The 14,647-nt window shown below is 41.3% G+C and overlaps 1 protein-coding gene across 1 annotated transcript in view; it reads right to left on the bottom strand.

The window, feature by feature from the left end:
• Negr1 (neuronal growth regulator 1) overlaps positions 1-14,647 on the bottom strand; it is a 690,101-nt gene that overhangs the window by 216,052 nt on the left and 459,402 nt on the right. The window contains exon 4 of the mRNA XM_075981026.1: positions 4,639-4,770. Within this exon, the coding sequence (XP_075837141.1) occupies positions 4,639-4,770 (132 nt within the window). The remainder of the gene's footprint in view (positions 1-4,638; positions 4,771-14,647) is intronic.

The following is a 14,647-nucleotide window of genomic DNA, read 5'->3' on the forward strand; positions in this document are numbered from 1 at the left end:
TTTTTAAAATATGCACATAATTTCATATGTACATATTTATTCTTATCAGTTTTGTATGCATGAAACATAAACTAATTACAACACATACAAAATACATGTCCTTGATTTCCTAGAAATGGAATTTGAGACTTAGATAGAGGAAAAAAACCTTTCCTACGGGGTTGGAGGTCAGTTGGTCATGGGAAGGAAATTTATCTGATAATGTTCAATCGCAATAAAATTCTATGAACTCTACTGGACTGTGAGGACCACATTTCCAAGACCCTCTCCACTAGAAGATGCCCTCCAGAAGGAGAGAGATTTGCCCATTCCTGCCCTTGCCACTCAGTACCAGCATCGCCAGTGAATGGCGAGTTTTGGCCTTCTGCACCCTGAGATCTGAGACCCAGCTATTTTTCTCCAACTTCCATTGCAATATCAGCCTTGATTCCTCTCTATTTAAAGGGTCCACTCTGCTGTTTTCCACATTCTGTTTTTTCTTCTCCTGACCAGAGCTTCCCTGGTTATGTTCCTGCTTTCCTCCTTCAGGTCAACCCATGGGCTCTCTGAAATTCAATCAGCCTTCTTCTTCATAATTAGTAAACACTGGCCTGGAACTTGCTAAGCTGTCAGTGAGAATGGACTACAAATGGCAAAAAGACAACAAACCTGTCCACATAGACACTTACTAGCTACTCCTAGGTTAACAGTGTCTCCACTCTCCCTGCATCCCCAGTGGTGTTCAGTGCACACGTGCAGTTATGTGTGTGTCCAGGGTGTCACTGCATGTGTGTGTGTGCTTAATGTGTGTATACAGAACTCCTCCCGCACGGCCAATGTGTGTGAGCAATCATGCATGAGAGGGCACCGCTGCCCATGCCTCTAGAGGCGTCTGCCTCTCATCAGGAGTACGTGTTTCTAAGTCTGCCTGCCATACAGTTCTGCTGGTTCTGCGATTTTGTGAAATGGGCGGCTTTGGCTGCTGTTCTGTGTGAAGTCAGCTCAGTAAAATCCACAGGCAGCTGTCGGGCCTTGGCATTTGAAGGGACAATTTCACAACATTACTACTTTGAAACTTTATCACAACCAAGAGACACAGTGCACATATGATACTGCGCACACCTGCACCTCAGACAGTACGCAGATCTGTGCAACGCTGGCTCGGGAAAATAATGAAATTCAACCAAACCGAGGTGAAGCACCTTGTTCATGGGACATTAGCAAACATCTGAGCGACGGAAACTATGATTTAGAGAGAGCTAAAAGATCAAACTTTGCAAAGGCAGCAAGGATACAGAAAAGAGGATCCCTTATCCACACTCCCGTGAGTGTAAACTGTTTCCCGTCCCTGCTGTGGGATTCAGTGCAGAGGCCCCTCAAAAGCTAAAAACAGGTTGACCTTGTGACCCAGCCACCCCACACTTTGGCCCATGCCCAAGTATTCTTTGTCGAATGTGAGAGACACTCCATTGCTCGCTGCTGCTCTGTTCATAATAGCAAGGACACAGAGTCAGCCTCGAGGTCCATCGACCCATGAGTGGATTTTGAAAATGTAGCTTAGGTACACAATGGGGTTTTATTTATAAGGGATAAAGAAAAATGCCTTTTTAGGTAAATGCTGAAAGCAGATAATAAATGTCCCATGTTCTCTCATATCCGTGGATCCTACCTTCTGCTCTTTATATTTGTGTGTTTTACTGGATTATCAGAAGTTGGTAAAAAGCGTTAGGGGAAAATGATGCCTTAAGGAATGGGATGATAATGAGGGGGCTGAGCAGGGTCACCCAAAACCAAGGATGCACAAACAAGTCACATGGAAATTTAGTTTACTTTGTATTTAATTGCTTTATAAATCAATAAAAATATGTTAAAAGACTCTTGATATGTGTACTTCAAAGTGAGAGGTATAAAGAATTTCCTTAGTAAAAAGTGATATAAATATATCACTGTTAAATTAGCTATTTTAAAGGAATTTTTGTTACTAATTAAAAAATAGTTCCCCATCTTCCTTCCCAGTTCTCTGTTTCCATCCTGATGTGACTATTTTATGTGATCAAAGGGTTTTTTTTTTCCTCCCAGCTGTTCCAAGATCCTTCACACACTGACTCAGCTTCCTTCAGCCTGTGGATTTTTGTACAAACTTTCCCACTTCCATCTTATGCACAGGAAGATGGCTTTTTACGGGCCCTGTCACTTCTTTATGCATTAAGGGCAGAATGCTGGTTTATAATATACTTCCTGTAACCATATAATCTAGACACAGTGTTGCTGTCTCTGCGGAGTGAAGGGCAGACCTGCTTGCAGTCTGGTGTAAGAAGGACATGACTCGTGGAACATGGGAGGGGTTTGTTGGTGACCTGTGATCAATCCTGTATCCGAAATCCAGTTTCTGAGACTGTGGCATGAAGCGCTGTGTGCTTAGTAATAATAACCCAGTCTTCCAGTTAGTGGTGGTCACCAGAACTGGGGCAAATGAAAGGCATTGCCAATACTCCTCCTATCATAGTGTGGTGGGGAAGAAATTGACTTTGGTTTCTGCTTCCTCCAGCACCCATGAAGCTGTCAGAAAGCCTCAGCTCTGAGTTATGACTCCTGAGTGCCCATATCTGCTCTTTTGCATGGACTGGATCCTTTTCCCCACACAGACTTTCAGAGGGTAACATAGTTTAGTTTCTCTCTAGGCCTAAAGTTTCTATTTGTCTAGGAAAAAATATAGAAGAATAGAAGAGTTGAGTTACAATGAACTGGAGGTAAGGTGGGACAGACAGGACTGTGTGAGGAGAAAGGGGGAGATTATCCCAGGAGATGGGATCGCCCTACTCCACATAACCACCGGCCTTCCACATCCTCATCAGAGACATCCTTTCAAAGACCAGGTGGACCAGAGGATGCATTGAGGGCTCAGTGTTTCTTCATTGACAGGTTTTGACTGTATTTTCATTTCTTCGTGCTCACTCCTTATTTGTCTCTTTCATCCCAACCCTGAAAAAATCAAATCAGCAAATACAGCTGCTGACTTAATCACCAGGATCTCTCCTCTGGTTTGTTGTCTTCCACTCCTGGATTTCAGAGGGATTAAACATCAACTCTCTGCAATAAAAGTCCTGGAAGGCAGTGGGAATCTTCTGTAATAAGAGTCCTATGAACCTAGGACCTCCATGACAACAGCTAGGGTGAGGTGGTGCTGGAAGTTGTGAGCTCCTCAAGGCCTGCTCCAATGGCTCTACTTTTTCTCTTCACAGAATTCTGAACTTTTCCTCCAGAAACTATTTGCTGGTCAGGCATGGTATTCACTTGCTCAGTCTAAGTGAGGTATTTCACCCAAAGTGTGCAGATTAATGGCTGACAAATGCTGGCTAATGGCAACGGTTTATTCTGGTGGGCAGCTCGATGCCAAGAGTGTTTAAGAGAGTTAGCATTGGCTTCATGAGACTGAAAGAGTCCTGTTCACATAGAGTAACTGCTGGTTGGCATTAGTGTTTATAGATATGTTTAGAACAGTTCCATGTGATCTGGTTGGCAATGCTACACAGATATTACCAATGGTCATGATGGGAGAGAGTCTTCTGTTTTGTGTTAATTTCATTGGTTAAATAAAGAGACCGCCTTGGCCCTTTAATAGGACACAAAATTAGGTAGGCGGAGTAAACAGAACAGAATGCTGGGGGAAAGAAGCTGAGTCAAGGATTTGCCATGATTCTCACTCCCAACACAGCCACAGGTTAAGATCTTCCCTGGTAAGCCACCTCATGGGCTACACAGATTATTAGAAACGGGTTAGGTCAATATGTAAGAGCTAGCCAATAAGAGGTTGGAACTAATGGGCTAGGCAGTGTTTAAAAGAATACAGTTTCCGTGTAATTATTTCCGGTAAACCTAGCCGGGTGGCGGGACGCAGCCCAGCCCGCCAATCTTATTACAACATGGTCATATGAAGGAAAGTACATAAATGGAGTGAAAACAGATAGAAGATAAACCTTGCGAATTTTGGTTAAGAAGCACTTATCCTCAAAGTACTTTCTTTAAAAATTTAAATAATTAAAAACAAACCTGAAAGGAAGACTTAGGGTATATTGTGGAGAAGAAAAGACGGCTTTACTCACAGATCAAGAGTACTTACAGCTGCTGGTTTTATTTTTCCATTTTGAAAAAGCATGTGGTGTCACAGTGTTGGTGACTGTGTACCTCCAGCTCATATGTACCTTCACAATGATTACATTTGTGGGAAAATAATTTGCCAATTTCCCCAGTATTTCCATGCAAAATAGAATTCCATATCCACCTGACCAAGGCTTACAACCCTACTCTTGTCTTTGTGTGAAAGGCTTTCTCCCTGTGTCTACCAGGTCAGATCAAGTACTGGACCCTGGAGCTCAGGCCTGGTGTCCAGCAAGTGAGAGCCAGGAGGAGGGCAAAGCATGTGTGTGCAGTGTTTTAAAGACAAGAGTGAGGCCACGTAGAGTGATGGGCGCTAAGACGACCCTGGACGACTGCAGTCTGCACAGCATCCAAACCATGGCTGGGATCGGCTGAGGCCATTTCTCTGCGGATGTCTGGCCTAGGTAAGTGACAGTCACCAGGAGGACACCGTGAAGTAAAGCAGTCACAGCAATCTCAGACATTCCCCAATTGCTATGGCCATAAGCGGGAGAGACTTACAGTTCACGACCACTCTGACTTTCTTCACATCGGGGAACGAGACGTCGTTCTGGGCGCTGCACTCGTACTCCCCAGCCTGGTCCCTGGTGATTCCATAGATGTCCAAATACTGTCCATTTTCAAATGGTTTTGCTACAATACCAGAAAAGATACGGCACATTTAATTGCTGCTCCCACAGGCTTCCTTCAAAGAAAACAACCTTAACAGCTCCTACCAGATGTTGCTAATCAGACAACTCCAAAGGTGGGGCCAGTGGAAAGCAACGATCAAGGGACCCTAGAATAGGGTGAGCACGAGTTCTCCTGAATCAATGGTACTCTCCAAGCTCTTCACACGGCATGGCCCTGAACCACATTCTTGCCGTGTGGACGGAATTCACCAGCGGGGCTCGGTGTATGCCGACTCACATTTGTACAGTGTAAAATTGCAGCTGGACACTTCACCTAACTTAACGTTACTTTTCTCTGGGGGAGCCTTCCCTTCACTCATGGTTTCAAACCAGATGGTTCAATGAAAATACACAGGCCTATAAAGCCAGTGCCAAGCTCCCCCATCCAAAATTGCCAACGATCCCAAGCAAGTCACACTGCAAATGCTATATGCAAATCATTCAGTGAATCCCAGGAAGAAAGCTTAATGACTTTCAGCTAAGAGTTAAGTGGTTACACAAACAACCCAAATTATCTTTATTTTTTATCATTCTGGGGGAAAACATTCTGTGTGGCTAAAAATAACAGTAGATTAACAATATAAAGTCATAATCACAGATGGAGGAATATTCCCAAGTTAGTGAGATTGGAAATCAAGACTTCTTTCTTCAGTAATAGAATCTTTACTCAAACAAAAGCAGAGTCATTGGGCAGCCAGAGTTCCTGTCAGTTAAGAGTCTCAACAGAGAAGTTGTGGTGCTTAAAGTGGGAGTCCTCCCTCCCTGTCCTTTAGCTGGCTGTGAAACGCATTCACGTTTCAGTGCCCACAGACGAGGTTGGCAATCAAGGAGTTCTCCCACTAAACAGCGTTTCCCAAAGTCAAGGCTGCCTTTGTTGTCATTTTGCCATCCTTTCAGAAACACAATGATCCAGAAGTTAGAAAGTTAATAGGATTCACTTTCAATAAATCTAAGGAAATTCAGTTACAGCCTTTCAAATCTAGAACGCATGCCAATTAATGTATCCCCCTGTGGGTTTTGCCCAGGGCAGTATTTGCCATCACAGTTTGCCCTCTGAATGATCATGACTGCCTCGAAGGGAAAGGAGTATTTTCAATAAATACAGCTCTTCCTCTATTTATCAGGTTGCTCTCAGTTTGCAGAAGGCGAGACTTAAACCGCTGAGATGGTTAGTTGGCTGACAAACTATTTGAGGAGGTAAGATTAAAAAGTAGTAGTTAACTTCACAACCCAAACTGCTGAAACCCAGGCATGGTGAGCGTTTGTCATGAAGGCTACAGCCTTGTCACTCACTCTGTGCAAGGACACAGTGCCCTTTCCCATGGCTCCTTTTCTGTCCTAATCTCCCAACTCCACTCTGTTAAATAAAACTCGGAAGATGAATCCACATCCACACCAGGCACACATCGCCACCTACCCGAATGGTCAAGGTTCATGCAACTCATTAATCAAGCAATTAAACATGGAGTCTACACACACATGCTCTTTGGTTGTTGCTGCTTAACCATAGCAGGAATAAGCACACTAGCCTTTAAAGTATTGAAGGTTAGGGATAAACACAACAAACTTTGGTTTTCATTTTAATGGTTTTATTAGCATATATCAATTATACATGATAATGGGATTCCGCCACATGCTATTTTTTTACATGTATTTGATATATTTTGATCACATTCACCCCGTTATCCTTACTTGCCCCTCTGCCACCCTATATGTCTCCTTCCTCCCCTCCAGGAAGCCTCTCCTCTGTTTTCATGCTCTGTGTGACCTAATGCCCTTCAGTGGGGTTGTTTATAGGAGTGTAAGTGGTGGTTTGCATACAGCAGCATGTGCACGTATCAGGGGCTGCACCACTGAAGAGAACGTCCCTCGCTCCATCATTGACCATCATCACTGCGTAAATGCTCATGGAACGGTATTCTCTTGAGCTCATCTCCCTCCCAGGAGAAGATAACATCATAGTTTTTTTTTAAAACACATACCAGGATCAATAAATATAATGAAATGTGAGAAGCTGTTGGTTTGTAATAAATATTACAAACTGCGAGAAGAAATATAGGATGCCGTGTGTGGAAATGTCACCATTGCATGAGCTGGCTAAAAAAGATGCCATTCAAACCTACTGTGTCTGTCCCTGGCATGGCCATGGATGACACAATCCATGGAATCACCTTGGAGATCTTTCTTCACCCTGCCATAGAGAGAGGTCTGAGTTGACAGCAGCCAGTGAGTGGATGGTACAGTTTGCCCTTAGTCAAGTGATCCCAATATAAAGGTGCCTTCCAGGAGGAAAACATACCACCGGGGCATCTTGAGATTCCCATCTGACTATTGGAAATTTATTTTTTGATTAATTTCATTGAGCTATACATTTTTCTCTGCTCCCTTCCCTTCCTCTCCCCTCTCCTTCAACCCTCTCTTATGGTCCATGCTCCCAATTTACTCAGAAAATCTTGTCTTTTTCTACTTTCCATGTAGATTAGATCCATGTATGTCTCTCTTATGGTCCTCATTGTTGTCTATGTTCTCTGCGATTGTGATTTGTAGGCTGGTTTTCTTTGTTTTATGTCTAAAAACCACTTATGAGTGATTACATATGATATTTGTCTTTCTGGGTCTGGGTTACCTCACTCAATTTGATATTTTCTAGATCCATTTGCCTTTGCCTGAAAATTTCAGGATGTTGTTATATTTTCTGCTGTGTAGTACTCTTTAAATCTGATGTTGCTACTAATCTTCATGCCATAAAAGGCAGGTACAAGGCATCTACCTTATGTGGGTAAGATGTCCTTTCTGAACTCACCTTAGCTCAGTTCTCGGGCTGATCTTTCCAGAACTGAATTCCAGATTGGAAAATTAAGAGCTATGTTTGTCAAGACATAGCATTCTAGAGGAAATTTCAGTTCATCAATATAATTCAGCTCAACCTACCCCAGAGTGGAAGAGAAGGACTGGGCTCAACAGATGTGGAGAGAAAAGCCAAAGACCATCACCCTAAAAGACAGGGTCTGCTCAGTTCTTGAACAATTTCTACAGATGTCGTAGAGTGATGATCTTCATCTCCTGGCCATCTTCTCCCACCAGGAAAGCTCCTGTTCTGCTCATTCTGTGTGCTGTCATGTCATTCCATGTGGCACGCACTTAACAAATATCTATTCAATCAGTACTTAAAACAACATCTGAGAATTAAGTCCTGTGCACTAAAAATCCACATTGGAAGAACTCCCCACTTCACTTTCACCATCAAGTAGAAGGAAAAGAATCTTCAAAAGAGCTGTCATGTTGATTGATATCCTGACAGGACAGAAAGTGACCAGTTAAGAGCAAATCCTGTAGAGTTATTGTAGGTCCTTTATAAGATCACAAAGACAAGCAAAGCATTAAATACCTCACTGTGGGATGAAGATAAGAACTGACTGTAGGGGAGACGGTTTACTTTGCATATAAGCTCTTCCAAATAGGGGCATATGTGTCTAAATAATAGATAAATTAGATAATGAATAAATGAATAAGCAAATAGAGGACTGGAGAGATGATTTAGTGGTTAAGAGCACTGGCCGCTCTTGCACAGGAACCAGATTTATTTCCCAGCATCCACACTGTGGCTCATGACTTTCTTATTCCACCAGCTTTACCCCTAAGAAATTCTCAAATCTCTTCTAGGAGCCCCTGACTCATCTCTCTCTAAACACAGTTAGTACTGTGGTGCAACAGTAGTTAGCAACCAATCTTCAGAACAACTTTAAACAGTTTCCAAAATTTTTTCTCAGAAAGACTTATCACTCTTGTTCAGGGTTTCTTGGGGAGAAATATATTATCAGTCTTCCAGTCACCAGAATTCAATGAATTTGTCAAATATCTTTAGAATAGTTCATTTGCCCATAAAGGAATAGTTATTTGTCAACTGCTTTTTATCCAACCTCATATTTGAGGTCATGAAGTGTCTCTTATAAGCAACATCTCACACTGTATAGTCAGGATGTGGGCCAATATCCCAGCTCCATCATTCCTGAGCTATGTAACTTATCTCTGGATTCTTCACTATTGGTTAACCCATGAGCAGTGTGTGAGGACAGCGATGGAGCCTGTCTTGTCAGGTCATTCTGTGGAGCGAGTTATACAAATAAATCATTTACATCACTATATGGCACACACGGAAGGTAAAATACACATTATCTCTTATGATAATTCACAGCATTAGGTATGCAAGAGAGTTTAATGTGGAGATTGTTTCCACACTGACAGGTTACAGTATTTAAGGACTGACTTCTGCCTTATAGGGTCTTTAATAGATGTGGGAATTAGGAGGCTGAGCAGGAGACACTAACAGCATTGACCAGCCCTACTCACCTGTAATCTCAGCAGTTAAATAAACTCACACATCTTGTCAATCATCTGTTAATAGGACTGTAAGCTTATCCGTCATTGGAGTGACTTTTCAGGGACAAGGTGGTCTTCCCCATTTTTGTATGTGTGTTTATGAGTTTGCATTTGTATACACACATATATGATGGTCTGAAAATTTTCAGCACCTTGGAAGCAAAACAAGCATTGATTTTCTGATAAGACTGGTAGAATGTTTTATCAGGTAATAGGGTCCCTACCAAAAACCTTCAGCTAACAAATAGCAATCCCAGTGCCAGAAATGGACTATGTCACTTGCTGTTGTTGGCCAGTAAGATCCCATTGACCATCAAATACTACAGGCTCTGCCACCCTCTTAGCTTCCCTCCAGATATGAATGGTAGCTGAAGTAGTTAAGTCTTTAAGTCATAGGACATGGAAACAAATCAAGCTGGAACTGTCCTGAAAACACCATCCCATAGTGCCACGAGGTGCTCTGCTGTTTGTGATTGTGGAAAAGAAATCACCAGTCTTACATAGCTGTGTGCCCTGTGAGCCACAGTAGAGTCTAGATTGGCAATTTAAGCAACAGTTGCATCATGGAGTAACCAACTACTTCTGATAGGAAAAAAGTCCTTTTTCACAAGATGGAACCCATACCATGCACCAAGAACTTATGGCTACAGAGGCATAGGCCCTTGGGGAGAATCTAATTCTATTATTCTGCTCCTCCATGCTCCCAATTTTCTCAGGAGACCTTGCCTATTTCACTTTCCTGGGAGATACATGTATGTCTCTTTTCTATTTTTCATATTAGGGATATAGCTATTGATTATGTTTTCATGGGAAAACAAGAAAATAGAAAGTCCTGAGCAGTTACTATTTCATTTTAAAAGATGTTATCATTGTTATTAAAAATATTGTGAAAATCAACCAGGGCATTCTGGATTAAAGCACTGGCATGCTTGGTGGCCAATGTTCTGGCAGAGTTTTCATTACACCTTGGGAATCCACTTCCACATCTACACTGCACTTTCTATATAATTTTCAAAGACAGTAGGAGATAGAAAAGTTCTCATGGTGTAATTTATGAAGTTGCTGAGGTCATTAATCCTTCCGAATAATACAAGTGGGTTTCAGGAAAAAAAAATGAATTCAAAGACAACATTCTTTTTGGAGCAAAAACCTTTATGAGAATGTACTAAAAATATATCAGTTAATGCAATTCTGAGAAGTGTTGTTGGAGCAAAGAAATAATGGAATTTGAAGGTGCAATAAGAGAAGGGTTATTAGGAAAGATGAAATTATGGAAGTTACCCCCCGAGATGATTCTAACAGGGTTCATAAGCAAATAAAACAACCAGTAAATAAAAAGCTCAACTTTTTTAGCTTTTTTCTTTGACATTTTCACAGTCTACCAGACAGTGGCGAGGGAAATCTCAGGGCACAGCCATTGCTTTTTTTCCGGATTGGCATTTGCTGCTTATGGTTCTACCATGTGTTCTTTCAGGTGACAGAGATTGCACCCCGACATCTGGGCAGTACACAAGAGCCTTTCTACTTCAGGAAGTGTAGTTCATTGTGGACACAAAGGATTGAGAAGGTAATTTTAATAAAGTCCAGTAATTGCTGCCTTTGACATAAATGCAGGGTGCTATTCGTCATCATCGTGAGAAGAAATTATCCGGAGCAAGACACTGGAAATTGGATTAAGTCTGGACATCAGCTTCATGAGAATGGGCAGGGGTGAATCTCAAGTTGTAAGCAGAAATCATAGGCTAGAGAGACTTAAACTCTGCAAAAATAATTCGCTTTCCAGCTGGGAGAAGTATTAGATCTGTAAGAAAAGGAGTGCTTAATATATTTAAATATTCTAATTTTAAAATTCTACTTCTGGATTTCCATTCTTTACTCAGTTTAGGACCAATTATCAAGTGTATCATTTTAATATTTACCCCTCCATGAATGACCAAAACCTGAAATCCAAGTCTTTCATACTTTAGACAACAGAAAGCATCAGGTTAGGATCCCTTGGCATACACAGTTGTCCTTCTGGAGGCTAACTCTACTCTATGGAAGCCTCACTGCCTTGCTGGGGAGAGGCATGAGAGGAGAAATCAGGCAGCGTGGGTAACATGAAGGTTATTCTGTCCGATGTGGCCATCAAATCAGCAATGTTTGTTTGCAAGAGCTCATCATGAGGCCCAATGATCGCTGACATCCATTTAAGGAAGTGAAGGCTGAGACCCTTTGTCCATCCCAGTCATTCATAAGTTGATCTTCTCCTTTTTTTTTTCCTTGGCCTTCAGGACTTGGGAAGTGCTGTGCTGATAATCTAAGGAGGTTAAACAAGAGAGGAGGCTCCATCTGTGCAGCTGTAGGGAGGCCATAATCCACGTTGGGCACCAAAATGTAATGACGTAAACGGATGCAGACAGATTGTAAAAATATATACAGCTTTAATGGAGAAATAGACTTACAGAACCACAGTTCCCGCGGAGACCAGGAAAGCAGAAGCAAGCACTGGGAGCACACTCGCCAGATTTATATGTAAATATTAGCCCGAGGCGAAGATGCCCCCTAAGGGGCGGGACTTATCCCTACACATAACTCACAGAAATTCTTTCTGAAAGCCCAGAGGACCACTCTCTAACTCATTATATGAAAATATTTTCATACAAACATCACAACAAATGACATAAGATGCTAGTCATGAACACAGACCTGAAAGCCTTTGAATAAATATTTAATAACAAATCCAATACTGAGAAAAAATTAATGTGACCAGACTGTGGATTACCTGAATGAAAAATTTAGACAATGTGATCCACTATACCACCATGACCACCACCACCATGACCACCACCATGACCAACTACCACCAACACCACCACTACCACCATCATCACCACCAGCACCACCACAAAACAACCACTAGGATAAATTTTGTATTTTCATATAGATAAGTCATTGAAAGAATTCAGTACTTAAGAAAATAAAATTTCAGAAAATGGCATAGAGCTTTCTGAGTTGATGGCTTCTATGAATAAATAACCCTTCCCCAGGATGTGATGACCAAAGCTTCCCATCTCCTGTGGTCAGTTACAGGGGTCTACGCCAAACCCACTCACATTTCACTTTATAACGAAAGTGAGCATTCACCATTGAACTCTGACTGTGAACCTACTAGGAAGAAAGGAAGGGAGAGCACTATGTCTTTGTGATGGGCAAAGAGATCTCAGGTAAACATTAAATACATAATCCACCTGAGAGATATTGTTAATCTGGATCTTATCACAATTAATAAAACTTGTTTTGGAAAGGACTCAATTAGATTAAAAATCCAAACCACATAGGAGAGAAAACATTGGTAAATCACAATGTCAGACAAATGTGAGAGAAAACACAAATGTCAGGACTTGTATACACACATGTTAAATAAAAAGTCACATATGAAACCTTCAGGCCAGGTGGTGGTGACTTATGCTTTGAATCCTAGCACTCAGGAGGCAGAGGCAGGTGGATCTCTGTGAGTTGAGGTGAACCTGGTCTACAAAGCAAGTTCTAGAACAGGCCCCAAAGCTACAAAGAGAAATCCTGTCTCAAAAAAAAAAACCCAAAACAAACAAACAAACAATCCCCCAAACAAACCAAACCAAACCAAACCAAACCAAACCAAACCAAAAAACCCTTCAGAACTCAGTCGAAATAATGCAGGCTTAGGAATGAGCCCCAGCCTTTTGGTTACCCAATGCAGAGTGACCAGCCCTGATACCATGTTCATACAAGCAACAAAAATGGATTAAGCAGATTATATTTACATGTTTGTACATATTTATGTGTGTAACAACTATAATGAAAGAAAAAGAGGCTGTTGATTTAAGAGTGAAAGTCTTAGAAAGAGTTGGGGAAGGGAACCTTAAAGGTCTGGGAGGATAAAGGCAAAGGAAAGTGATGTAATTGTATTTTAATTAAAAATGTATAGAAAACTCAATCTTTAAAAACATAAAATAAAAGTTTTACAGCCTCAATAGAAACACAACCCAGCTAAGAAATGGATAAAATATTCATGTATAGGTAGTAATTAGCTTTATCAGTAGACATTAGGATGACCAATCAATCACCCTGAAATCAATCATTCAGAAATCTGATGGTATTCACACATCACATAGTAACTGACTAGGTTTATCAATAGACATTATGATGATCAATCATTCTGAAATCAAAGATGGCATTTACATATCACATAGTAACTATGTTTATCAATAGATGTTAGGACGACCAATCATTCTGAAATCACAATGTCAAGGACAAAGAAATGCTACCGCAAATGATTTTGAAAGACTCAAACAAGAGACAAGAGGACTAATGCACCCAGACAATAGAAGTCTTCTACGCTGTTGAGTTGAAGTCACCTTGGAAGGTTGTCACTTAAACAGATCCTCTAATACCTTTCATTCCAGTATCAACTGAAAGCTTTAATAGTTAAACAAAATATATATATGAATAATAACATTATTGATGATTGCTAACAGCACAAATGGTCCCAATACCCTTCAACCTGTAGGTACTAAAGGAACTATGCATAGCTAACACATTATCATTTAGCTATAAAATGATCCACACATACACCATGGATGAATCACAAACATACTTCACTAACTGAAGAAACTAGACTCAATGGGTTATATATGATATAATCTCACTTACATTAGAACTTGGAAATTAGAAGAGTATCATGTTGAAAGTATTAATTTTCTGTCAGGTGCTGGGGCAGGCAGGCTGACTGACCCTAGAAGGGGACACATGAGGGTGCTTCATGATAGCGAGACTTGCGTGTCTCCATCAGAGATGTGGGTGCTTGACTGCACCCCTGTCAAAAGTCTCAAACCCACTCACTTTAAAGATGACTTAATCAGACAAAGGCTCATGGAAACAGTACCTCAGATCCACTAGCCTCCCAAATTGGAAAGATTTCGGACTTCAAATGTTGGTGAGGATGCAGAGTTCATAGAATAGATCTCCTAAATAACAGGATATCCCTCGCCTCGGTCTTGTTGGTCCCGCAGGCAGTGAGAGAATTTTTAGTGTTCTAATTGGTTTTTGGTTAACAATGCTCGAGACGGTCTACAGAGGTGATGTGAATTACAACCCATGTTGGTATCTGTCGCCTCAGGATTCAGGGGTTTCATGGTACTGTCCTGCTGTATTAGCTTTGTGACCCAGGGCTCTGTGTGAGTGATGTGCTCTGCTCTTCGTGGAATGCCTAGATAATGGAATCCGACCCTCTGCTGGTCTATTTGTATCGTCAGTTCCTGAAGAGAAACAAAATCATTGGAGATTGCCTGTAGGAAACTCAATCACTTCTTTACCTATTTTAAATTTTCTTTTCTGGGTATTAGAAAACTGACCTTTGAGTGCCTTACTTAAGGACATTTAAAAATTATCTTTAAAAGGCTGGGTCTGGTGGCACTCACCTCTCAGCCCAATATCCA

The sequence above is a fragment of the Microtus pennsylvanicus genome, chromosome 7 (genome assembly GCF_037038515.1).
Source record: "Microtus pennsylvanicus isolate mMicPen1 chromosome 7, mMicPen1.hap1, whole genome shotgun sequence".
Lineage (NCBI taxonomy): Eukaryota > Metazoa > Chordata > Mammalia > Rodentia > Cricetidae > Microtus > Microtus pennsylvanicus.